This window comes from Mustela erminea, chromosome 11, assembly GCF_009829155.1.
Source record: "Mustela erminea isolate mMusErm1 chromosome 11, mMusErm1.Pri, whole genome shotgun sequence".
Taxonomy (NCBI): Eukaryota; Metazoa; Chordata; class Mammalia; order Carnivora; family Mustelidae; genus Mustela; species Mustela erminea.
In genome coordinates, this window is record NC_045624.1 from 88,361,827 (window position 1) to 88,388,909 (window position 27,083).

At 35.7% G+C, this 27,083-nt stretch overlaps 1 protein-coding gene and 1 long non-coding RNA gene across 2 annotated transcripts in view; one reads left to right on the plus strand and one right to left on the minus strand.

Annotated features, from left to right (window-relative positions):
• The window catches only part of LOC116569541, a 221,625-nt gene that overhangs the window by 184,704 nt on the left and 9,838 nt on the right, over nt 1–27,083 (plus strand). The window lies entirely within an intron of this gene.
• The window catches only part of NAMPT (nicotinamide phosphoribosyltransferase), a 41,515-nt gene that overhangs the window by 5,275 nt on the left and 9,157 nt on the right, over nt 1–27,083 (minus strand). Inside the window, exons 2-10 of the mRNA XM_032305830.1 lie at nt 21,050–21,206; nt 19,474–19,577; nt 17,244–17,372; nt 14,328–14,486; nt 13,636–13,772; nt 8,425–8,650; nt 6,096–6,215; nt 3,108–3,248; nt 1,848–1,982 (exon numbers count right to left, since the gene is read on the minus strand). Of these exons, the coding sequence (XP_032161721.1) occupies nt 1,848–1,982; nt 3,108–3,248; nt 6,096–6,215; nt 8,425–8,650; nt 13,636–13,772; nt 14,328–14,486; nt 17,244–17,372; nt 19,474–19,577; nt 21,050–21,206 (1,308 nt within the window). The remainder of the gene's footprint in view (nt 1–1,847; nt 1,983–3,107; nt 3,249–6,095; nt 6,216–8,424; nt 8,651–13,635; nt 13,773–14,327; nt 14,487–17,243; nt 17,373–19,473; nt 19,578–21,049; nt 21,207–27,083) is intronic.

The window sequence follows — 27,083 nt, forward strand, 5'->3', positions numbered from 1 at the left end:
GAGAGCCTGGCCGTATCTAAAAGCGCTATGTAAAAATATTTAGCTTTAAAAGAAGCTAAATATTCTTAAAAGTTTTCCTTGAAGGAAAATCCAAAAAAATCCTAGCTGATCCATCTCTATGCTTTCAGGTGGAAGGTGCTCGGCTGTCAGAAGAGTCCTGCTGTCGCTGATCATTATGATGGACGGTGAGCAAGAAAAGCCTGCCAGACCTTCCCTTGTTCCTAGACAACAGACTCAATACTGATTAAACTTACCTACCCTGGAATGTGATAAATTTCCTAGTCACTGAGTTTTGGACTTTGGACAAACAAAAACCCCTAAAGAAAACAAGAAACCAAGCCAGAAATAAAATAGTACTGATTTCTTGATGAATGCTCCGTGGCTGATTTAAAAACTGTATATTCCAGAACTAACTGATACATGTAATCCATTTGATCTATGCAAAGATCACAAGGCTTGAGAATTAAAACTAAATCCTCTTTTGGGTCTGGTAAAACCACTTGGGTCTCCCTAAGGAACTATCTGCCTGCCTTCAGTTTCTCTTTAAAACACCCTAAATTTCGCATTGAGATTGAGATGCATGACCTTCTCTCTCATAAAGTTAAGTACTATCAGAGAATGGGGTTTCCTATTCTTAAATTAAAATGCCATTTAGGATTATAACTGACTATTGCCTCAAACATTCTAGAGTATCATGTACATACTCTTAAAATCAGTGCCTTTTTAAAGTCTTAGTTAGGACTGTGTCTAAAGTGACGCTAGTCCATCTGGAAACACTAATTCAGCAAACTCTTGGTAGCTAGGAGAGTTAAGTGAAGGCTACCAAACCCCTAAACCATCAGGCTAAACCTAAAAATTAGCTTAGGGACTAAATGCTTTTTAAAGACAAAAATATTCTGCCTCAAAATCTTAAGAGTGTCAAAGTAATACACTCTAAGCAGAATATCTGACATGGTATTAAGAATCCATAGTGATAATGTATGGTATAAACTTTCTTTGGTATTTTTTTTTCTGAGAATATGAATGTTCATAAGTAGTTTCCCTCTAAAAGTTTGTTCAATCCAGTGGTTTAAATAAATTTTGTAACTTTTGAGTTCACAAATACAAGTGTACTTTTGCATGTTAAAGACTGTTACAGCACATGGACCACTTCAGCACACTAGGAATTTTTCTGGTTTGGTTGATTTGAATCCGGAAACTTGGTTAAGTCTAGGTTTCACCAATTGTTATTATGTCATCAGAATCCAGTCTTGGCCTTTTCACATCTTACATTAAGATAACATAATTTGCGTTTTGTAGCCCAGAATTGCTCTGAGAATCACATGAGACTAAAGAAAACCATCTTGACTGGATTCTGTTAAGTTTAAAAAAAAAATGCAATTGTCTTTAACAACATCTCAGAATTTAGACAGCCCTTCCTTTATTAAAAGTATCATAGTTTTACTATAACATAAATAGCTTCCTTTAGTATTCTTGCCTATTCCTCTTCAGAAATTATTTGCTGCTAAATTGGCAGTAAAAGTAAGAATATGTACACAAAATCTTGTTGAAGCTCATCAATCACTACCCTGTGGGTCACTGTGTAGAAGAACTTTTTTTTTTTTTTTTGAATGTTATAAAGTTTTTCACCCACTGTATACACTAACTTACAATCTAGCCCCTTTTTGGTTTTCATCTTATTTTGGTAGACTAGGTCAGCATTTGTACACTTTATCACAAAAGTACTTTCTCCTTCAAGAAAAAAATCTGTTCTGAAAATAATTTAAAAATACAACATAGGAGCCCCCTTTCTTAATTTGGAAAGCTAACCTATTGTTAAAAAAAAAAAATCAGCATAGAGAACATACATGACCATATTCTTCAAGGTCTCCTTTTCCTTCCTCAAGTGTAACAAAATTCCCTGCTGGTGTCCGGTGTAAAGATAATCGACCTTTTTTGGATCTTTTGTTGGGATCAGCAACTGGGTCCTTGAAGACATTAATCTGGAAGAAAGAGAAATAAGACTAATCAGGAATGTTCACTCAATTCCCATTTAAGAAAAAAAGCTTAGGTATTTTATAGGTATAACTAAGCAAATGCACAGCTGGCTTTTAGAAGCATCACTCTAGCTTGTGTTGGAGAACGGAGTCCTCTGTTGTATAAGGTATGAACAAAATCCAAAGTCTTAAATATCCTTTCTTACCACTGGAGATACCTACTACTCTAGTTGTAAGAAGTCATTAAAGTGAACATGTGACCCTTAAGGGATCTTATATATTCTGGATTACCTTAAACGGATTCAAGTACAGCACATGCCTGCTACTGAAAAAAAATCTATGTCAACTGTATTAGAGAATCTGTGGCAAGGGAACTAGGATTTTTACTAAGGTAAAAGCTTCCATTCCATTACTTGATAACCTCTCCTTTTGTTACTTTTTACTCTATTCCATGTTACTGTGAAAAGCAAAGAAGACCTAGATAACCCGAAGAGAACAGAGGTTAGTTTAAACATCAGAAAGGTAGGAGGCCAATATAATAGAAGCAAGTAGTCAATCAACCTCAGAATTTTCCAAAGACAGACAGAAATGAAGTAAAGCAGGGGGCCAAGCCAGGTATTGAGGAGTTCTTAGTAACCCCCACTCCCACCTTTGGATCTACAGATTCTCAGGGGCTAGAAGGGCCAGCAAGGGTGATTGCTGTTCAGCTCCCGGAAGTGGGCAGCTTGGGTTCTCCTGTTTTAAGACTATCAGAACAGGACTGTGGTATCTGAACTCCAACCTCATGCTCCACCTTCCTCAAACATGGGACAGTGCCTATGTACTCACTTATCTTTAATATGTGATGGCTAGGTGAGCTGACATTCCCACTCAAAATGGTCAGCTTTCTGACTCAAAGGTAGAATACTGAAGCAGTAGGAAATGAGTGGCCTGCATCATCTCTCAAATCTTATTTTTCCTCCTCTCCAAGTCACATCTTTTTTTTAACCTCTTTTCTTTCCTTGTTTTGAGTCAAGGTCAGTGGTATATGACAGCATATTAGGAGTTTAGAATCATATCCTTTGGTAGAATGCAGTTATTCAATGTAACAGACACAGAAGTTACTAACACAGGAGTAAAAGTTGTACATACCCCAAGGCCATTGGTTACAACATAACTACACTTGAAGGAACAATTCAAGAGATCTCTCGTTAACTTCTGTAGCAAAGCTCCACCAGAACCAAAGGCAATGTTTTCAATACTCCATTTTTTTTGCTTCATGCCTTCTACAATCTAGAGGATTAAGAAACAAAAACTAAGTAATCTGATAGAGGAAGGTTATTTTTGCTGAGTCATACTGATGAACAAAAACATCCTAGAGTCATAACACCATACATGGTGAGGTAAGAGTAAGGCCTAAAGAGTTATATTCCACATTTTCTCTTTTAAATAACCTACCCACTTCAAAAAGTGTGAAAGGAAGGGATTTCACTCCAAGCTCCTGCATGTGTAGTGTTGCCATTGTGACTGTGGTCAGGGTGGGGGGAATGAAAGGAATGAGGGAATGAGAAACAACTGGTGATAAAACATTTAAGGTTTTGTGTCTATCACAAGAGACGTTTCTGCCTCTTTTCCTAAATAAGTAGATTCTGGTACACAGAAATCTACAGCAGGGTTGTATCAACTTCGTAAGATGTCACAGGGAAGCAAAGTTCAAGAGTGAGGCTGACAATGAGGGAAGTCTGCTGTTTGTGAAGTTAAACAGAATTTTCATTTTGTCACATTTAAGGTATCTAGTAGATGTACAAAAGCAAAACTGCTACAATTCTTTTCCTTGCTTCTGAAAACTTATTTCGACTCTCTTCAAGACAAAGAAAGCACGTGTTACTCTTTAGGTCAAAAAACATACAAGTGCATCTGCATTAACACAGATGATTCATCTCTGACCAAGGCTTCATGAAGGCCAAGGAGTATCTGTCTTGATATTTAACTTCTTGTTCGTAAGTTAAAACAAACAAACATACATCGAGTTTAAAGCTAATTCTCAACTTAAAAAAAAAAATTGCACATACATTCTCAAAATTTATAAAGAAAAAAAAGAAAAAGAAAACTGAAGAGTTTCAGTTTTTACACGGAAGTTCAAACCCACGGATGAACAAGCGGACTTGCAGAGTTGAGTGCCGGGTGTGAGCCATGGAAGGACACTGAACTAATGGGTTCTCTGAAAATGGCACAGCCCCCTTCCAGCCTGTGATTTTTCATGTGAAAGGGGGAGAAATGCATGTGAGAGCACCTGCTAAACTCGCTAAAATGTAGGCATGGGTAATAGTTCTTAACGGGTACCAAGTAAGAAACCTTTAATTTAGCTGAGCTAAGGAAACAACAACAATTAAAAATGCCTGCTGAGCTCTCTCTACTCAGGTCTTCCTTCCTTTTTGCATGAAAGCCCCTAACCTCCCCATACCAAATGTCTTAAGAGTTGTCTGGGGAGTTTCCACTTTTCTTAAGTTAGGCATTTTGGGAGAGCTCATTTCTGTAACTGCAAGCGAGCTCTTTCAGAAACTTCGTTCTGGAACTCCAAATGCACATCACCACTGAACCGCTGTTTGTTATATGCCATAGTTTTCTCTTAAATGGATCTTTGGGACACAAACTATTTATAATTTGGGTATTGACCTTACTTTTACCACACCAAAAATTCTTGGAAACAGAAAAATCCTTTGGTAACTTGTGTTATACAAGCGGGTGCTACTGGAGACTGATGGACATGAAAATACCAGTGCTTTAGAACAGGAGACCGTGCACAGCATGATAGCAGGGACAGCCTTCATTTTTATGGAGTGTTTTAGGTATTAAAGTTGTAGTGCTTTAAAAGCTTTTTCGAGGAAAAACGCAAAAGTTTTAGATAACAGAACACTGTTTGGCTCAATAGTGATGACAGTCAATGCTTAATTTAGAAGAAGTGACAAACCATTCTATACTCTTTTGAGAAAGCACATATTAACACCATCTGAATTTCGTAATTGTATTCCAGAAAGACACACCTGTTCAAGCTATGTCAAGACTTTTCACTTTATATACAAGGAAGTGTTCCGTAACAGGCGCCTATTTTCTTGTTTCATAATGACACATCTTTAGTTTAGTATCAAGGATGCCCAATGAGGACAGAGTAGTATGTGTGGTCTGGCTGCTATGCCTAGACTTGCATTTTCTCTTCCTTATGATTTTCTTAATATTTTCTTTTCTCTAGCTTACTTAATTCTAGGAATATAGTGTATAACACATAGAATAGACAAAATATGTGTTAATTGACTGTTTATGCTATTGGTAAGTTTCTGGTCAATAGCAGGTTATTTGGAGTTAAGTTTTGGGGGAGTCAAAAGTTATATATGGATTTATGACTGTGCTGGGTGGAGGGGGTATTGGCACCCCAACCCCTGCATTATTCAAGGATCAATTGTGTCTATAAATTTTAAGCAATTAAAAGATATATGATCATGTGTCGTGAAAAGAAGGGCCATCTGTACCCCAATGTTTATAGCAGCAATGGCCACTGTCGCCAAACTGTGGAAAGAACAAAGATGCCCTTCAACGGATGAATGGATAAGGAAGATGTGGTCCATTTACACTATGGAGTGTTATGCCTCCATCAGAAAGGACGAATACCCCCAACTTTTGTAGCAACATGGACGGGACTGGAAGAGATTATGCTGAGTGAAATAAGTCAAGCAGAGAGAGTCAATTATCATATGGTTTCACTTATTTGTGGAGCATAACAAATAGCATGGAGGACATGGGGAGTTAGAGAGGAGAAGGGAGTTGGGGGAAATTGGAAGGGGAGGTGAATCATGAGAGACTATGGACTCTGAAAAATAATCTGAGGGGTTTGAAGTGGCGGGGGGGTGGGAAGTTGGGGTACCAGGTGGTGGGTATTATAGAGGGCATGGATTGCATGGAGCACTGGGTGTGGTGCAAAAATAATGAATACTGTTATGCTGAAAATTAAAAAAAAATATATGATCATGAACATTTATGAAAAGAATCAGAGCGGTACTTAAGTTATTAATGTGCTATTTATCAAACTGATGAGCTTAATTCTAAGGAATGCTTTATCAGAACTTTTTAATATAAGACACTTACCTCTTGTAAGGTATTAATATCTACTCCATCCCCTTGAATAATTCTAAGATAGGGTGGCAGCAACTTGTAGCCCTTTGCATTCTCAGTAACAGGGAACTTCTTACCCAAAATATCCAAAACCTGTAGGGGAAAATACAAACCCAACAAAGTAACTAAAACTGAGTGGGCGGGGCGGGGGGGGAGTGTAAAAGCTTTCGATAGTTAAAAAAATGACTTTGCTTTGCTAGACAATCTTGAGAATATAAAAACTGATCAAACTGCTTAAAAAGTTTTACAACACTATATACAAGGCTTCTAAAATTTAGTCTCAATTCCTTTTGATTACATTAGAAACAGGCGTGCTGTTTTTCCATCATGTCAATTTATACTGTAAAGTCGCTCAAAATACAAAATTTTCTTCTTCCCATCTTTCAAATTAATACAGATTCAGGGAAAAAATCTTGGACATTAGGAAATTTAAACAGTAAATTTTAAGTGAGCAGAGTGCCCAGTGAACACAGGCTGGGCCTGTAACCCAGACGTCAATGAATCAAAAGCAGTAAATATCATATTTTTAGTAGGTATATAAAACATCATTTGACAAACTTATGATTTTGATTTATTCTGCCTATGCCCAAAAGTTTGTTTGGCTTATTTATATTTTTAGATTTATTTGTTTGAGAGAGAGAGAGAAAACATTATCAGGAGGGGCAGAGGGAGAGACAGAATATGACGCAGCCTCCGCACTGAGTACAAGTCAGAGGCAGGGCTCCATCCTACCTACAACCCTGAGATCATGACCTGAGCCGAATCAAGAGTTGGAGGCTTAACCAACTGTGCCAAGCAGGTGCCCCAGTTTGGCTTATTCTGTCTGATAGAACGAAATATAATCCATCTGAATTATAAAACCTCAAACTATGATTACAAAGCACGAAATGAAGCACATACAGCCCAAGTTTCTCAGAAGTTCTTATTTAAAGGTGACACCCATTTTTTTAAAGACAAACTGCGTATTATACAAATCATCCCACTCATTCACTGCCTACTAAGTTTTAGAACAGCTGAAATTCCTGAACACTGATCTAAAATTTCTCAGAAAGCTTGGGTCAGAGCTTACAAAAGACCTACCAGATATATATTTACCCCGAATCACTCCCTTTTCCTAAATGAAGAGTTTACCAATGAGAAAATTCCATACGAATGGCTTGGTTTATTCTTAATTAGGTCAGTACATTTTTATTAGGCAACAGGGAAGACATGAAACCCGTTAAATTTGCTAAAACCCAATTTGTTAGTATTTCAGATTAAGATCTTCAAAACTGCCTGTTACTGAATGGGATAGGAAAAGACTTCCTTGGTTCTCTATCCCCCTTTCTCAAGGGGTAACTTATCATCTAATCATTAGTTGGGAAAGTCTGGTGAAGTGCGAAGGCAGGAGCTACAAAGATCTATATTGGATACCTGGCATATTGTACAGGTTGTGTGACCTTTAGCAAGTTATTTTAACCTCTCTAAGCCTGTTGCTTTGTCTATAAAAGAGATGGTAATATTTATCACACATCTTCATAGAAATGAAATGACACAGCTTAAGTAAAGCACTTAACACAATATTTTTCTAGTAGTAGGCACCAAATAACCTGCTTTTACTAATGATTTCCAGAGAAGGCAAACCAAGTCCTGAATGCTTTAAAAAAAAAAAAAAAAAAAAGCAAAGCAGCAACACTACATTGAGGATCAACAGTAGCTCCAAAGAATCACTACCTGAAAAGAATTTTTGAATTCTTTTTTTTCCATGTCACCTTGCATGTATTTCTTCTGCACTAAAAACTTCAAAGGTATAGCAATGATTTGTGGTAAAGAAAAACCACAAAATTGGTAACCAAATCACAGGATTAATATTACTAATTAATTTTCTTTCTTTTTTTAATATTTTATTTGCCAGAGAGAGAGAGGGAGGGCAGGAAAGCACAAAAAGGGGGGGCATCAGGCAAAGGGAGAGTAGAAGCAGACCCCACTGAGCAGGGAGCCTGATGTGGGACTCGATCCCAGAACCCTGGGTTCACGACCTGAGTCGGAAGGCAGATGCTTACTCCACTGAGCCACCCAGGCATCCATAATGTTACTAATTAATTTTCAAGGTATGTAGAAAATATCTGTTCAACATTATTATTTATTTGATGATACACAACTAACCCAGAACTGTATGTATTCTTGGACCAATTTATTACCCTCCTTGGGCTGTAATGCTAAAATAGTTCTGAAATGGTATGTGCACAAATGAAATTAAAATAGTACATAATATAGCTCATCTATAGGCATTTTAATAATCAAGTTATGTGTTAAAATTTACCTTCAATACAGTGTCCAGAGGATTTCCAGAATCAGGTCTAATTATTAACGGTGCCTCTGTACTTCTTGACAGTATTAAATGTCTTAGGTCTTCACCCCATATTTTTTCACATGCGTTGTAAATGTCATAGCTATCGCTGACCACAGATACAGGCACTGATGAAAACTGTGTTACTATATGTTCAAAAGCATCTTTTTCACGGTCTTTCCCCCAGGCTGTTATGGTACTAGGAAATAAAATGAAAACAGATTTACTTAGGCAGACACATTATCTACTCCTGAATCACTTCTCATGCACTATACTTACACCATCAACATCACAAAGAAGGTGAGTGATTTAGCTTAATGAATACACATCATAAGGTTTGTTGACTATTTGGGCCACACTACCCCTTGGCTGATGTTTAAGAGTATAAGAAATCTTATTCCTGTCCCATAGTTATTTTTAACTCTTAAAGTCATAGTCACCCAACTCTTTTTGTATTCCTGAACGTGCTCATTTAAAATCAGTGCACTAGGGGTGCCTGGCTGGCTCAGTCAGTATAGCATGTGACTCCTGATCTCAGGGTTGTGAGTTTGAGCCCCATGCTGGGTGTGGAGTTTACTTAAAAAATCAAACCAAATCATTTAACTAAAAAAAGCAACTCCTGAATGCCAAAATGTCAGAAAGAATGACTACATATTCCTATTATTTTGCTAGGCAATGCAAGCACTTGGCTCCCTTCTGTGAGTTTTCCAAACCATATACCAATAATAGCAGGGACATATATTTGTCTATCTTAACTTTAAAAATCTTATACTTAACAGCAATTACTTACACAATTATTTGTACTGTACTGTATGTACATATAGTCAACTAACCCTTTACCAGTTATACCTTTAAATGGCCAATAACAGGCAGCCATTTATTTCAGCTATAGAGTATCCACTACTAATTAATACATGCCCAGGGAATATAAGAATTTTAATACTTAGTTTGGGCAAAACATAATTAAGATGGGAAATAAAATATGAGAGTTTCTATTAGGCAGAAACTGCAACAGTGATTTTTAAAATGTCCTCAATAATGATTCTTCTTGAATAAGATTAATAATATATAACAAGCACTTCTTAGTTAATAAGTATAGGTCAAACAATTTAATAATGAATTTGAAAACTGTTACCAATTCCTCATGCCAAACCATTTTTTCTTCTCCCTAATTTTCTAGTCTTCATCTCTACCCCATCCATTTTTCTACGTAAAATAATGGGAAGACAACCCATTCATTTATTGTATAGGCCCATGTAGGTTCAAGTTTATTTCAAAACTGAAGAGTCACACTAAATTATGATTGAAACTGTCATTCCATTACAGGTGTTTTTTTAAATATTTCTTTTCTTTTCTTTGTTTTTTTTTAAATTTTAAAGATTTTATTTATTTATTTGACAGACAGAGATCACAGTAGGCAGAGAGGCAGGCAGAGAGAGAGGGAGAAGCAGGCTGCCTGGTGAGCAGAAAGCCCGATGTGGGGCTCAATCCCAGAATCCTGGGATCATGACCTGAGCTGAAGGCAGAGGCTTTAACCCACTGAGCCACCCAGGCACCCCTCGGGTTTTGTTTTTTCCCTCTAAAGGACTGAAGTAAACTATTTCCCCATGCAGTCAGTGATATGTTGGTGCTAACAGAGCATGTACACTTCAGGGTTATAAAGACTTAGCTACTCAGTGACAACTTTTGTATGAAATGGAGACACAGCAGGTCTATTCACATAAAACTTATTTTAGAGCAAACACTGCTCCTGACAAGTACAGAGGCTGCCAGTAGCTACGAATCCAACTCCCTACCTCATGCCAGCATCTGCAGGCAAAAGGGATAATTAAGACATGAATGAAAAGAAGCCCCATCTACATCAAGAACTACTACTGTCCTCTTTATAAGGATGGAGAAAATTGAGCTCAAAGAATACCAAAACGAGAAAGCTTTGCAATGTAAGAATGAACTCGTACAGGCAAAGCTGGCCGCCCACACAGTGCTGCCTGTCCAGTGCTGGTATCAACAGTCCCCTCCCTCTGCTCCTTGCATCACCCACCACCACTTTGTTGTTCATGTGTAGTCTTTTACTTGCTTCCTCTCTGGCACCTGAACTTCCTTGAAGCTTTCTTTCCCATAACTTCAGAGACCTCTCCACCATTTTTATTTTATTTTTTTCCTATTTCTATGGTTCCAGTCTGCCTCAGAGGCTGTCTTCTCCCCTTCAGTCTAACTATAAGCTCTGACCCCGGTGCATGCTTTCCTCCATCCACCTCCTTGTGTGAAAAATACTAGCTTTTAAAAACAACAACAAAAACCACTTGTGATAGGGTTTCCAAAATCTATACCTTAGTCCAGGTTCTTCTTCTGGACTCCAGATCTACTTGTTAGGCAGGAAGGTGATTATCTTTATTATATTGATCACCAGGGAGACATATCCTACAGCACCCTTTACATAATCCAATTGTAACACCTATTCTTCTGATAATAGTATTTGGTATATGGAGCTTATATAAATATCTGTTCAATGAATTCTACTAATGCTATTATTCCAGTTTCCAGCATCAAATCAAACTGACAACTTTCCAAAGTTTAAGGGAAAGTTTATAAATAAGATATTTTTTTTCCTCCTCAATGTTCTATAGATTTTTGTTTTACTTATATAGCTTAACAAGGCAGTTTTACATAAGCTCAAAAAAGTATGCATTTTCTTAACCACATGATGTACAATTTTAAGTTGGGTTCCACATTAAATAGTCTAATACTTCTCTTAAGTTTCTTGGTCAACCAAACTCTCCCTACATCTTTGGGTTCAGTGGGGTTTTTTTTAAAACAAACGATAACAGCATATACGTTAAGTCCAGATTCATATATTCCTTAAAATATTGTAACAATAATGGCTTTTAGAGTTCTCTTATTTTCAAGTTGTTTTAGATGTTAGCTCATTTATCCTTAATGACCTGCTAATGTTGGAGACTTGCATTTTAGCTCCTCCTTTTGTTTGGCTGGATGGACAAACTGGGGAAGGGAGAGGTAAGCGACCTGCCCAGGGCCACCCAGACTGTCAGCTGTAAGGTTTACTGGGTCACTCAGATTTCCCAGCTTTTAGTTCAAAGCTTCTTCACTATACCATGCTACTGTTCAAAAGACTTTTCCATTTAGGAACATCTGAAATATTCTTATATATTAAAAGGGACAAATTTATAAATGTAGTAAATATTATGAGACATCCTGTTTTAACATGGAAACCCTAAGGAAGACATATCTTTATTCTCAGATTTATAGTATCATACTTGTGAAAACAAAACCATTAGTGAAGAGTCATATATATATATTATTTTTGTGTGTCTTTTTATTTTTTTAAAGATTTATTTATTTATTTGAGAGAGCATGAATGGGGGGAAGGAGCAGAGGGAGAGGGACAAGCAGACTTCCTTCTGAGTGTGGAATCTGATACAGCGCTCGATCCCAGGACCCTGAGATCAGAACGGAGCTAAAATGAAGAGCCATCTGCTCAACACACTAAGCCATCCAGGTGGCCGCAGATACTACTCAAGTTTTTAGAAGATGTACATACATCTAAGTCCAAAATAAAACTACTGTAATCCTAGAGCCTTCATCTGTTGATGACATCCCTGTGTTCCCACTTTCATGAGCCTTGACTCATGAGAGCATTCAACAAGGCCCTAATGTCATGATACAGCATTTCCCATGAATATTTACAGAATTTACCATCTACCAGTCCCAATCTAATCATCAAGTTCTAGCAGTTTCATCTCCCAAGCCATTGCTCATTTTCAGCGACTTCTTTCCATTCAGAGCCACAGGGTGTGCACCTTGTCATCTCTCTAAACTGCTGCAAGTTTCCTATTCAGCCTAACTTCTTGTTTCTGTCAATTCACAGGATATCCTGCTATCAAAACAATCTTCATAAAGTATTTATCTGATGTCAAAGCTCCTTATGCTCAAAACTTCAATGCTCACTCCCATTTGAAAAAATAATTAGATTAACCTAGCATGATATACACAGTTAACATTCAATGTCAAACGAATCTGAGGGCCTTAACTAATCTATTTTTTCAGTTTACTCTATGTTCCCAACAAAATCCCTACTATGTTTCAGCCCATATTCCCTGAACACATTCCGTCTCCTCTTTCACTCTTGCTTTCTCAGGACAATCCCTGACCTGTGGTAGGCATGTGATAAGATTTACTCAGAAGGACTGCTCTCTCATGTCTGCCATAAATTTTGCCATTCCTTCAAGAAGTGAAGATTTCACATAACCATCTCTATAAAAAGCTTTCTTGATCCTGCCAGCGAAGTAACATCTTTCCTTTCCTTCCCTTGCAGCACTAGAGCACTTTCATCTCTTTAAAAGTACTTCATCAACAGAGCAGAAAGTTGCTAGTTTATTATTTTTATACTGATATAGGAAAGGTCAATTTCTTATATTTTTCTATCCCTTACAGCACCCAGTAGATTGCCTTGGAGAAAACCTCACTGGTGGTTTTAGCACCCTGTGATATCGAAGTAGGAGTAAAACTTAATAAACTCCCCCAAACGGATTACTGTAAATAATTTTTGCTATTAAGAACAAGAAATTAGGTTTGGCATACACTGTAAAAGCTCCACGGACCTTCAGTAAAGTTTTAGTAAAGTGGGAGCAGAACAGTTGCACTCTGGATTGTAACTGCCTTTTACAGTGACTTGAGCTGGTTTAGCCATATCTGATAAGGTAGCATGAAAAGAATTTGAACCCCCTCCTTTCATCAGAGTGCCTTGTTCTTCTACAGTTGATGGTACTGGGTCCAGCTGACAACTTGCAGGGCATGTAGAAAGCAGGAAAAGAGAAAAAGTGACCCAAGTTTTACAGGGAGTGCTCCTAGATTTAACAAATAAAATGTATCTGCATGTGGCAACAGAGCAGTTCTTTTAAAAACTCTTAAAACTTACGCGGCAACTTAAGAGTCAAAAGAAAGCTCTTCAGTGGTTTTTATTAGGATGGTTCCAAGTTCTCTACCTAATCTTTAATACCTAGTATAAATACTGAATTCATTCATGTTGCTTATATTTGTGAAGATTTACTGTAGTTACTGGCTTGTAATTAAGAAAAACATCACTGAATCACCAATACAAGAGTGAAAAAAGTCATTTTAGAAAACAAATGTTTAGATAATAGGAGGATGAAAACAGAATTGTACCTGTGTTCTGCTGCTGGAACAGAATAGCCTGGAACAGGATCTTTTGTTCCATAGTATTTTTTAACAAAAGCAATTCCTGCTACTGTATCTGTTCCTTTGAAGTTAACCAAATGAGCAGATGCTCCTATGCCAGCAGTCTGGAAAATAAACCACACACCAAAATCCAACAAAAGAAAAAGACTCATATTTTGAGGTATAAAGTTCATCTCTCAAGATAATTCCTGTCTTCAAGCCATTCTTAGCAGAGATAACAGTTCCTATGACAAATATCTAGTGTCTCCTAAACATTTAAGGAGCCAACTGTTACTTCTGGCAGAGAGACCGACTGAATCGTGACCCACCCTCATTTCCCACCAGCCTCTTTTTCCTTACTCTGCCTTGTGCCTTTCTGTAGAACATAATCTGACACCTACTGTATTTATTATAATATATAACATTATACATCCATCCATCCATTCGATATGTAAAGGAGAGGGGCATTTGCTGAAAGCTTCATTTCACATACTCTGAACAGAGGCTAACACATAGTAAGTACTTAATATATATCTATTGACTGAATGTCTGGAGTTTTAAAATGTAGGCTACTCAGAAACAAGATCAGTATCAGTAACATCCCCCAAATTTATAATTTAGATTACCATTCTAACCAACAAACCACATTCTATGAAAGGAAGTTCATTTCAGTTTCTTACCTCTTGGGAAGAAACTCCTCTGTAGCCAAAATCATGTAACTTGTATTCCAGACCATTTAAGTTACCAGATGTCTCCAGCAAATATTTGGCCAATATTTTCTTTTGCTCTCTAGAATTTGTGGCCACTGTGATTGGATACCAGGACTGAACAAGAATAGTCTGTAGTGATAAAATCAATCACAAATATTAGGATATAAAATACCAATTTCTTTCTGAGTAAAATCCCTGCTTTCTCTGGAGGTATGTCCTAGACCTCCATACTACCAGAAATACCAATTAGACATCTGAACTGTTGAGCAGGATGCCCACCGCGTGCATTCCGGAGATAGTGCATAGCTTAGCTTTCAAATCATCAACACAAAGGATAAGCACTATAGGATCTTAGTAGTACAGAACATCAAATTACCTAGTTTTTAGTCAAAGCGCCAACGAAGCAAGTAATATTTAGAAAGACTGTGATAAAGAACAAATTTTTTTTTTTAATTTTCAATCTGTCATGGACAAATAGTTTTATAAAATACATTCACACTTAGGTATTACGGCAATTACCATGAAAGTTTCTAAATAAGTTTGGTTATCCTCAATTACTATATTTAATGTGGACCTGCATCAAATAGTTTATGGACCAGCATGGGAATACACTTTGAACAGTGTGGGGCTAAAGAAGTTAATCATTTACTTCTCTACATAGTCCTGGATCTAATTTTTCCTTAGATCTATTATGACTACCAGTAGGTTATTTAGTTCAGCGATGCTTTTGCTTAGCCCTAGAGAATTCTATTCACTGAGTTGTGCTTTACGTTCTTGACTTTTATCAACTCATTTTAAGAAAGCTACATGAAACATTTCTGCATATGCTATAAAACTGTGTGGTCACTGTCTATTTTATAATTCTTTTTAACAGCAAAAATGTTTCGTTTTGCTTTTTGGTTGGAAGAGGTGGTTACGTTTAGCACAATGTGTTCAATCCTCAGCCCCTTTGTAAGTCTGAGACATCTTTACAGAACCCTTGGGCTCTTCTAAACATGTTTTGAAATCTGATGCAAATTTCTAGCACCACTATTGATATTGATAAAGTAATTCAATAATTTTAGTGGGTTTTAAAAATCAGTGTACAGTGAATAGCAAAGAATATTAGCAATAACTCTGAACATACACTGGGCAAGGTCACTGGAAGGAATACTATTTAGTGCTATTTAAAATGTTTTAAATCAAGGATTGCCTGAACAACATCTTTAAGTTTGTAAATAACAAGCTGTCTAAATATAACATTTTTAACTTTATGGTTGTCTAGTGAAATACACCAAAATAATGATTATTTCAAAAAAGTTTTTGTTGTTGCGTTTTTAAAGCTAGTGTTTTTTTTCACTTTCTGAAGAAAATAAAAACATACATGAAGCAAGGTGATCTGGGAATTAGTCCTCCATGTCCATAAATATCTGCTCTATGGCCGTTCAATTAGATACAAGGGCAAGTACTTATTGACTAAACCCTCAATCAGAAAATAAAAGTGAAAAAAGTTACCCATAGATGATGATTTTCAAAATAAGATTTATCTGCTTGGGATATTCTGGCACTGAAGGTAACTTTGGATAACTATTCCTTTTGTGTTTTTATAATACCATCCTCTTAAAGTCTAGTACTTCCCAGTAAAAATACTATCACAACTATATAAAAACTAGTAAGTTTTCTTTTACTTTGAATTCAGTCAATTCAAAGTTTTAAAACACTGCAGTCAACTACTTTAAGTCATTATTTTGGGCAACTGGACATTTTTCCTGGGCCTATTAGCCTACTATAAGTTGATGTCCCATAAAGGGCCCAGTTAATTTTGAGTTTTAAATTTTCTGTCAATTTTGAAAATGTATTTCAAACATATTCTTGGACCTCTTATATTCTTTTTTAAATTTTCCAGTACTTATAAATAACCTCAAATGTATGATTTTACAATATAACAACAAGTAGTTTAACCAATAAATACTAAGTTAAAGAATTAGTTCTAGTGGCGCCTGGGTGGCTCAGTGGGTTAAAGCCTCTGCCTTCGGCTCAGGTCATGATCCCAGGGTCCTGGGATGGAGCCCCGCCATTGGGCTCTCTGCTCAGCAGGGAGCCTCCTTCCTCCTCTCTCTGCCTGCCTCTCTGCCTACTTGTGATCTCTGTCTGTCAAATAAATAAATAAGATCTTTAAAAAAAACTATGAGCATGCGAAAATAGGACTACTTAGGTACAGATGAAACAAAAACAAAGAGCCTTCCTCAGAGTCTCTAGTGTATCCTCCTTTTTTGGCTTAGAAATTAAAATGATTAGCAAGTCTTGAGTGTTGTTTAGAAAGAAATATCAGGTGGTAAAACACAGGCCCTAAACTGATTAGATAAGGAAGAAATCTGTTGTTAAAAATCTGAACAAAATTCCTTTAGTATAATTAGAACAGAATATCCACAAAATATCCTAAGTTACTAAAAAATAAACCTGTGCTACTTTCCTCGGTTTTCTCTCTGATAATATACATTTAGGATTGCAACAAACGAGAGAAGACAACTGAGCTTTAATAGTAATAGTTCTTAATAATTTCACTTAGATAAAGTCTCAGAAACACTAGATTTCACTGGAAGGAAACTTAGATTATTTAATCCAACTGTCACTTTATAAATGAGAAAACTGAGGCCTGGAAAGGTTTAGTAAATTGTAGAAGATTACACAGCTTTATTAGTAGCAATTAAATTAAAAAAAAATTTTTTTGTGTGTGTGTGTGTGTGTCTAAAGTGTATTAAGTGAAGATACAGAAATAGCTCTCAAGAGTTAGAGGGGTCCCCACAGGATTGCCCTATTAGTAGCAATTTTAAAACAAGAATGCCAGTTGAATGGTTTTTACATCCTTAATTGATGTTAAACAGTAATCAGAATAAAACAATTCACCTCAATCCAATTTGTAAGCCAGTAACACTCTGGGTCTGTGTTTTCCACTGTGAAGAGAACATTTCCTCGGGGAATGACATAGCCCTCAGGAACAGCTTTTATTTCTATTGGAAGGTGCCCATCGTATTTCTGGTAAAAGACAATAATGAATTTATTCATTCAACGGATGACATCCAGTTACTTGTTTTAATAAGGTTCTTTATATTTTACAGAAGCTAAACTTACTGTCATAAAAACCGTAATTGTACATGTTACTGTATTGCTAGTAATATAACCAGAATATTCTTATTCTCCTGAAATAAAATTAACTAAAATTATTAACAGTTTAGGCACTGATACTAATTTTTAACTTTTATGTTATCAGAGTACTTCTGCTAAAAATATTTCTCACTAGAAGATAATCTCAAACTGATCAAAAAGTTTCTCATTCTTTCAAAAAAGGTTTATTCTGACATATTTTAAAGATATTCCAAGAATACTATCTTTCTTCTTAGTTGTTTTCATAAAAGAAAAGCTAAAGGTTAAAAGACAAAATAAGGGACTGCCATTAGCAACATAAAACGACGACAAATGAAAAGAAAGGGCGCCTGGGTGGCTAGGTCGGCTAAATGTCTGCCTTCTGGCTCCAGTCATGATCCCAGGGTCCAGGGATAGAGTCCCACATCTGATTCCCTACTTGGTGGGGAGCTTGCTTCTCCCTCTCCTCCCTGCTTGTGCTCTCTCTCACTATCTTTGTCTCTTGCTCTCAAATAAATAAGTAAAATCTTAAACAAAACAAAACAAGAAAAAAGAAAAAAGAAAGAAAGAAAAAGAAAAAGAAAAAAAGAGAAAAGAGAAATCCCTGCCAGTGGAAGAATCTTAAATAGGTTTTCTCTTTATTCTGGTAGTAGGCTGAAACCACTTTAGGAATAGACAGACCAAACATTAAGTATACTTTCTAAAGCTTTGGGAATCAATATGCAAGTGCAACAGTTCTCTCCAAAATTAGCCTGAAACACATTTGCTACAGAGTATGTTATTGGGTATTTAATTATGCCTCCTTTCTTTTAAAGGTAAATGGTGTGGCTAAATTTTGGCTAGGAAGGCAAATTATTTCAGAAATCCCAGGGACAGGTTAACTAGATAAAAGAAAAATCCGTTTAATGAGAAGCACCAGAAGGCCTTATGATATAGCAGAAAGAATACTGCCTTAGAAACCGCAGCGTGGACTCAAAAATACTGACTTTGGGCAAGTCATTTAACATCTCTAGGTCTTAGACTCTATCCTTAAAACAGGGTTAGGTGAGACTAGATTAGATCCCTAAAATTCTCTGACCATAAAATCAAAAGATTTATCACCCTGGCTACTGGGAATTATATTAATAAGCTTACCACCTATCTATCACTGTTCTCTTCCCAGCAAACCAAATGAGGTAAGTGTAGGTTAGCCAACAGATTTTACTAACCTTACTTAAGATACAGGGAAAGTATAGCACATAATGCTTACTTGACTTCTTCAAAGACCCGTAAGTAAAAATTAGTAAAACTCAGTATTACAATATAAGCCTGAAAGTTGAAGTATTTCTAATTATTTTGTGTTTGATAGTCTACAGTGGAAAAGGCATTTGTTTTTAAGACATAAATTAACACTTTACATGACAAGATACCAGAAGATCCCATTCCCAATCCATCTTTGTAGTGAAGACCACCACCAGAGGACACTCAACTCTCATAACTCAATTCCCAGATCTTTGGATGTTCAAAAAGTTTAGGTAATTGATCCAAACATGCTATGTATGAATATTACAGGACAATAAAGAATAAAAATCAACCTTATGGACTGACACGGAACCATTCCAATGATTCAGTCAAGGAAATTTCCTAGAATTACTGTATAGTGATAGTCTCACCACATCTATTCCCTTAAATAATGTATAGCCAAGAAAAAAGACCTAAATTTTACAACTGCCAAATAACCACGCCCTTTTTAATCATAGCGCATCTTTCAAGAAAAGATCAAATCACCTTTCTGAAATATGCTAGTGATTTAAATTATAATTCATTTATATTATAACCAATTATTTAGACCTGCTATAGAAAAAAATTTAAATGTAACCCTTAACTTTTCCAAGAATATCTAAAATAGTAATTATATTAGGGTCACAGATAGAAAAAAGTTATAATTAAAGTCTTTTATTCAAATTCCTTTGTAAGAAACCAAAGTAGAGCAAAACACAACATTTTTTTTTACCTCAAGAATGTAGTTCCATCCCTTTTCATTAAAGACATCATCCTGGAAATGCTCTCTATACACTTCTTTGGCTTCTTGGATCTTCTCTTTGGTCACTACTTTACCTGAAAAGACAAATTCCTCCTTTTTACATTTCTAAAGGCATTCTATAAGTTGCTGAGTTGCTGTAGATCAATCTCTCTAGCTATTTCACCATTCTATGGATTAAAAAACCAAGAACTGAGAGGTTATATAATCACCCAGAGTCAACCGCACAGCCAGAAAAGGAATTTGCCTTTCTGCTTGTTCACTCTAAGCATACAGAAGTTTTTATTTGAAAAGCAGATGTGCAGAAGAAATCATTACACGAAAAGGATTTTTTTAAATCACAGTAATAAGTTAACTTCTAAGATGATTTATCACTGTAATGTACAAATTTGATACAGATAATTTTCCAGGTGAACCTTTTCACTTCATTCATAAAGGGTGTCTTCGGGGCTGATAATCCAATAATTTTCACAAGGACTAAGTGTTTGCTCCTCAAATACACTTTTAGTTATCTTTAGCTGTAAAATGAGGATAATAGTAGAGTACCTACTTATAGAATGACTATGAGAACTAAGTGAGGTAAGACATATGAAGCACTTGGCATAATGCTGGCCTATAACAGGCAATTAACAGATCTGAGCTATAATTAATAATATTCTATAAAGTTTTTAAGCTATAGAACTAAAGTATGACATCAATCTTTAGGACTTTATATAAGGTTACTAGAAAACTCATTTAAAATATCTTGGGAAGTCTTACTGCAAAGTACTGTGGATATTCAAGTTGGTTTTCAATGGTATAACATATCTGAACTTAAATCTGACCTTAAAACTGCCAAGATTATGGGAAAAGATTATTATCTTTGTAAAATTCAACTTAATCTGTTTTCATTTCTGAGATTATTTTCATTTGAAAAGGCTTCAGACATGAAATTTTCCAAAATGTATAAAAACCTTTGTGAACTTTTTTCACCCTAGAAATACCATTATAAAACAAACTGGACATTCAAATACAAAACTTGATCTTAGCCACAAGGCCGAGAAGCGATGGACTTTCAAATACAAAAGCACAGAAATTATTTTGGGGGTTTTTCCATTTTAAAACCTATTTTAACTAAGGCCACAGTGTCAGGCTGTTCTGAAAAATAGGCTTTTAAGATAAAACAGACTATGACAAAAATATTCTAATTGCTACCATAATTCAAAATGAATTTCTAGATGAATAATGAATCCTTTACTGTGAATTAATGACTTAAATCTATAAACATACCAGGTTAGCCTCAGAAAATTATTGACTTTTCTAAACTTACTCCCAAATTAGTTCAGAAATTCTTTCTCATATTTAGAATAAGCCCATACACCAAAGTTTAAGATTTAATGCATTCAAATTAACAGTTTTTTACAATTCAAAAATAACATCTGAAATAGTCAAAATAGTTAAGTAAATGTCAAAATTTAACTATTTGAAATCACAGAATATAACAATATAGGAGAAGATTTATGAAGTGTTACATAAAAGCAGTGTTTAAATGTACTAGGAAAAATAATACCTTTTAAGTACTTATTAAGAATGTACTGCAACCCATAAAATACTGTTTCCTCGTATTTCACCTTCTTTATTTTGGAGTTTTCTGTCTTCTTTTCACGGCATTCAAAGTAGGAATAAACTTTGCTTGTATTGGGTGGGTACTGTTTATAGTGAGTAACCTAAAGGAAAGAGAAATACTTGAATTAGAGAATATCAGAACAGAATATAAATCATGGCAGAAAAGGCTTGAAATTATCTAAAACCAGAGAAATTACACTTCTTATTTGCTACTGATCAGCTTCTTTTCCTAGCTGTAAAGAATACAGAAAGAAGCATCATACTTATCGGGATACTCTTAGTAGTTCATTCAGTTATCTTAAATTTGAAAACCAGAGGACAGCATTAAGTTTTATAAACAAATAAACTGAACTTAAAGAAGTATGAGACCTTTAATGGGATGGACCCTTGAAATGAAAGTTCGAAGAAAGGTATCTCATTTGGTCTTGGGGAATGGTCTTTCTTCAGGATAGAGAAATGTAGCTGCCTGGAGTGGTGCATACCCATGATATAAAAAATGAACTGGAAGCAGCATTTGGTACTGCTACTATCCAAATGTGCTACATTTGATCAGTCGGTAGTCAATGATTCCCCATGACTCTACTTTGTATATAGTGAGGCAGTGAGAATGACTCCTTCCAGTCTTCATAGGAACACTATGAAAACCTGGATGAAAGTAACAACAGCAGCAAATAACTAACTAACCAACCAACTAACTAACTAACTAACTAAATAAGTCCTGTTTATAATATTACTTTTTCTCAAATTTCCTCTGAATTGGGAAATAAATCCCTGTCCAATGTAACATAGAATCCTTAGGAGTTGAAAAACATGAAGTATTATTTCTTTTCCATGAATTTGGACTGGAGTTACTATGTTAATATGTCTTTGTTTTAAGAAAAAAGTGAGTTCATTATAATTTGAGTTTTCTTATATTTTAATGTGGTTAAAACATTTTACCAATAGAAAGTAACTGGAAGTATAATGTGTATGTGCTCTGTTGAAACAGTAGGAATGAAAATGCCTCAAAGGTTAAGGTACAGGGCAGTCAAGCAGGTAATGGTGTAATGGTCGCTGCAGAGCAAGTTCCATGGATTACACTGTGAAGAACATAGACCGTTCGTTCTGTTTAGCTCCAACCCTAAGTTTAGGGAAACCAATGCTTTCCTTGTTTGGATGCATAATCTTAAAGTAAAATGGCTTTACCCTAAAAAAATATTTGTAGATTAGCATAAAAAATTCTAAAATAAATATACTCTATATAGAAGCAAAAAAAAAAAAATCACAAATGTTTAATAAATTTTTCTTCTCCAAAAGAAGCAACCTGGAACTCTATGAAAACAGCACCCTTATGCTGCTTGAAGGCAACCTGCATGAAGAATCTTAAACTTAGAGATAGAGACCAGGGTTTGGCTTGGGTTTTGTTTTTGTTTTTTATGTCAGAACCTAGAGACTGACACTACTGGAAGCTGAAGTAGTAGCTCAGTGAAATAACTAAAACAAAACCCAGAGCAGTTAAATCTGTGAACCAATTCACCAAAATGCAAATATCTGAATGATACCCTAGTAATAAATCACCACTATTTCAACTACTTAAGAAACTGATTAGAAAAAGGTTAACAACACCTAAAAACATACCCAAGATGTATATAAACATGAAAATGTCCAGTTTACAATGTAAGGGACTCCAACTCCTTTAGTGTGAATGAGCAGTGAGGTAGAAGAAAAGTCAACTCCAATGAAGTAAAAACCAAAGGTCTGGATCACATTATGCAAGCTCACAGAAGTTAGATTCATAGTTGTGACTCTCAGTAGTTTGACCTTTTTGCAGTTCAGATACTAAAAGGTGCATTTTATAAATTTACTTTTTCTACACCAGATTTAAAAGTGTTAGAAGGCAAATAAATTATTTTCATCACCAGTCAAAAGCTGAATGAAAATGTTCCTAAATTATTTAACCCCATTTTGGCCTAAAAGTATACTAAAACTTTTTGATCATGCAAATCCAGTTCCAGTTTTGGACAGTGAGTATGTTTAGAATTTCAAAGCTTTACTACTGCCATGTTCTTTAACTATGTACTTAAACCTCTATATAAATATTTGGAATGCTTCCTCTGAAAACAAATGTCATTAAAAACACAGATCTGTCTAGGCTGCTTCATCAGAAACTAAGTGTGACTTCTAAAATCTTCTTTGGAGAAATTTCAAGAACTGTTCTAGAATTTAACTTTAGAAGCTAATTCTCAGGCAATTAACTGCCTACCAATGAACACCCAATATATGTAGAGCCAAATAGTATGTTTGGATCTATTTATATTAGCTTATGCCATTGTTTTAATGGGAAAAAAATGTTTAAACAGAGCTTCTTAGTAAATATTATTCTAAGAATATAGCCAACAGAAGATTTATAATGGTTCCAAGTTTTGCCAGGTTTACTAGCATTTTACTTTCTTCATTTTACTTTCTGCTAAACCGCTCTCTCAGAACCACTTGGAACCTTCACTAGAAAATGAGATAATACAGCAGAAAATCAAATCATTAAATTGCTATTTTGTAAATAGTTTATTCAGAAGTATATACTGTGTATCCATTATGTATCAGGCATTGTTTCAGGTACTGTGGATGGGGAAATAAAATGCACTAAGGTGGTTTTTAATTCTCAAATGGCTAATAAGGGCTAGAAGGTCAGAGAAAAACATATAAATCAACAAAATAACTTCAGATCTAGATGTAGGTTTGAAAAATTAAAAGAAAATGAGGGGCTAGAGGGGGTCTGATAGATTGCTGTAAAGATGGGGCCAGGAAGGCTTCTCTGAGATGGTGATAGGTGACAGGACCTAAACTACAAAATAGGAAATACACTGACTTAAGGGACGAACACAACATGTGTGGTTGGTACATGGAGAGTGGGGAGGAGGAGGAGGGAGTACATGGTGAGGTCACAGAGAGATGCAGGGACAAGACTGCGTAGGGCTTGTATGCTACAGCAAGGAGCTTGACTATTACCTCAAGTACAGTAGGCAGCCATTAGAATGTTTTAAGTGGGAATGAATACGATCTGATTCATATTTTATAAGGATCAACTTGTAATCCAAGAATGGATTACAGGGTGACCAAAGAGGAAGCAGGACCATCAGATAAGAGGCTAAAGACTAGCTTACGTGATAGAAGTGGCTCATTTGGAGGTAAAGGAGAATTATGCTTATAGATTATATTTGGGAGATAAAAAGGGGGAGGAATTTATGTTTCCTACATTTTTGGCTTGAGCAACTAGGTGAATAATGGGTGTCATTTACTGAGATAGGGAAGGCTGTGGAAGGAATGGACTAGGAAATCAAGAGCTCAGTTTTAAATATATCAAGTAATGCTAACAAAGTTTCATAGTTTTCAAAATTGAACTACAAAAGGGGAGCTATTATATCATATTGGGTTTATTTGTTTTTTTTAAGCACTACTTGACTTCTACCAATAGAGAAAATGGTTCTACGATAAATTTAACATTATTTATAAGATGAAAATAGCTAACTTCTCATAATATCTTCAGCAAATCTTACTTCTAAAAATGTTTCCTAAACTAGAAAGATTTTCCTACAGCTAATAGAGCACTAGCAGTATACAAAAACATATGTGGCAAAGAACACAGGCACACAGGAAAAAGTAGCTCTTTAAATAGAAGTTAATTTCACAGTCATGTGACTGATTTACTTCATGAAAAGCTAAAGATTGTAATCACGCCCTAGGCTAAATATCCTTGTCCCAATTATGACATTTAAAGAGAAATATGAGGGATGCCTGGGTGACTCAGTCAGTTAAGCATCTGACTCCTGATTTCAGCTCAGGTCATAACCTCAGGGTTGTGAGATTGGGCCCTGTGTCGGGCTTGGTGCTGGGCAAAGAGCCTGCTCAAGAGTCTCTCTCTCCCTTTTCCCCTTCTCCCCACCCCACTAAAAATAATAATAATAATAATGAAAAAATGAAGAGATATATAAGAAATATTTAAGTTGCATAGAATCTTTCTGTAAGAGCAAACTCTTAAGATTTTTCTGAGTTTCTCCAGATTTCTCATAAAGTTGATCTGATATTTTTTCAAGAGGTTTCCTCTCACAATGGGATCACAAGACACCAAAGACAGCCACTATTAATCTACTTTATCAGTTACAATTTTAACAGCTAAGAAATGATCATAAGCCAACATTTCAACAGTACCATGTGTATATAAGAGCACATGGGAAAATATATATAATGACACAAATAAGTTATATTATCTATATAATAGGGCACTCAGAAGAGGATCCATAATGCCTTATAATGGCCAAGACTTTCTGCCTTGTCAATGCTTATGTGCTAGAAATAACAAAAAATTAAACTGATTCTTTATTCTTTTCAGCGTTAAGATATCTCAAGCCTTAGAAATACTTCTATTGCCACAGAAAATAATTTTTTGCTATTTGACTTTTGAAGCAATAATAACTTCAAAAGCAGGACTTAAAGATTTTTGGATTATATTTTGGGGTCTTCCAAATCAGCTATAATCATACTGCCCCTTCCCATAAACCTCTTAGCACAGAGTTCCTGATAGTTTGTACTTTTTTTTTGCCACACCTTTGAAAAAGATGTAGTCAACTGACAAAGAGGACACCTGGTTCTGGTATCTTTGTTTTGCAAAATACTATATAATTACTACTGACCTAAGTTAATTTTCCTATCAAGTGTATTTGTGGTTTACATATAGGATTTTATTTCTGTTGCCTGAGCTTTTCCTATAATTTATAATATAAAACTCACTGGAAAATTGCATTGAACAAATGTATACACAATCTCTGACACACAAACTACAACAGTACTCCATTCCTCACAATGCTCAGACTGCTATGAGAGTCACTGTGAAATAACTGAAGTGTCTGGTCAGAAGCAATGCAAAAGAAGCAACGATGAAAAATAGGAAGAGCTCAGACACTGGGCAGCTAAAGTTCCAGGCAGGACTAACTTGCCAGTAAGACCTGTCCCCAACTTTTTTTCCAAAAAGCCCAAACTTTTAAAATTTGTTAATCTGCTATTAATGAGGCAGCAAAATCTCTAAAAAAAAAAAAAAAAAAAAAAAAAAAAAGCTACCTTGGGGGGCACCTGGGTGGCTCAGTAGGTTAAAGCCTTGGTCTTTAGCTCAGGTCACGATCTTAGGGTCCTGGGATCGAGCCCACATCGGGCTCTCTGCTCAGCAGGGAGCCTGTTCCCCCTCTCTCTGCCTGCCTCTCTGCCTACTTGTGATCTCTCTCTGTCAAATAAATAAACAAAATCTTAAAAAAAAAAAAAAAAAAAAGCAAGCTACCTTGGGTGCCAAATCACCATACATAAATTATACAATCTTCTTTAACTTCTCTAAAACAAACTTCCACGCACCCTGGATTTTAAGAGACGCCTTGTCTTTTACAATACCTTGGAGATCTCCAATGTTTATTAAATAAATTAATGAAAGTGGGTTGAGTTCCAGATAACCAGTTTAGAAATAACCTTTTGAGAAGCAACCCAAACTGGACAGCACAATTCATAACAATGGGTGATGTGTAAATTGCTTAAATATTACTACTGTACACTATATAATTTTTCAACTCAGTTGTCAGCATCTTCCATCTTAATCTGCTAATAGGTAAAATGTTCAGAAATAAACTAAACTATACTTTCCTATAGTTTGTTACTAACATTATCTACATAGAAGCAAGGGAATGGAACAAGGAATAGAAATGCACTTTTTAATGAACCAGTTATTTGTAAACTAATCAATGGCTACTCCAGGGACAGGCAGTTGGCGGGGTGGGGGTGGGGGTGGGGGTGGGGTGAGGAGTGGGGAACACCCAAACAAAAATCTGACTGTTCTTCTTTACAAAAAGTTCCAAATGCTTTTTAAGTACTGCAATGGCTAAAGCAGCCCAACACACAACATAAATACAACCCAGCTGATACTTTTACTTTATACCATTTTGAAAATGATTAAATAAGAGCCC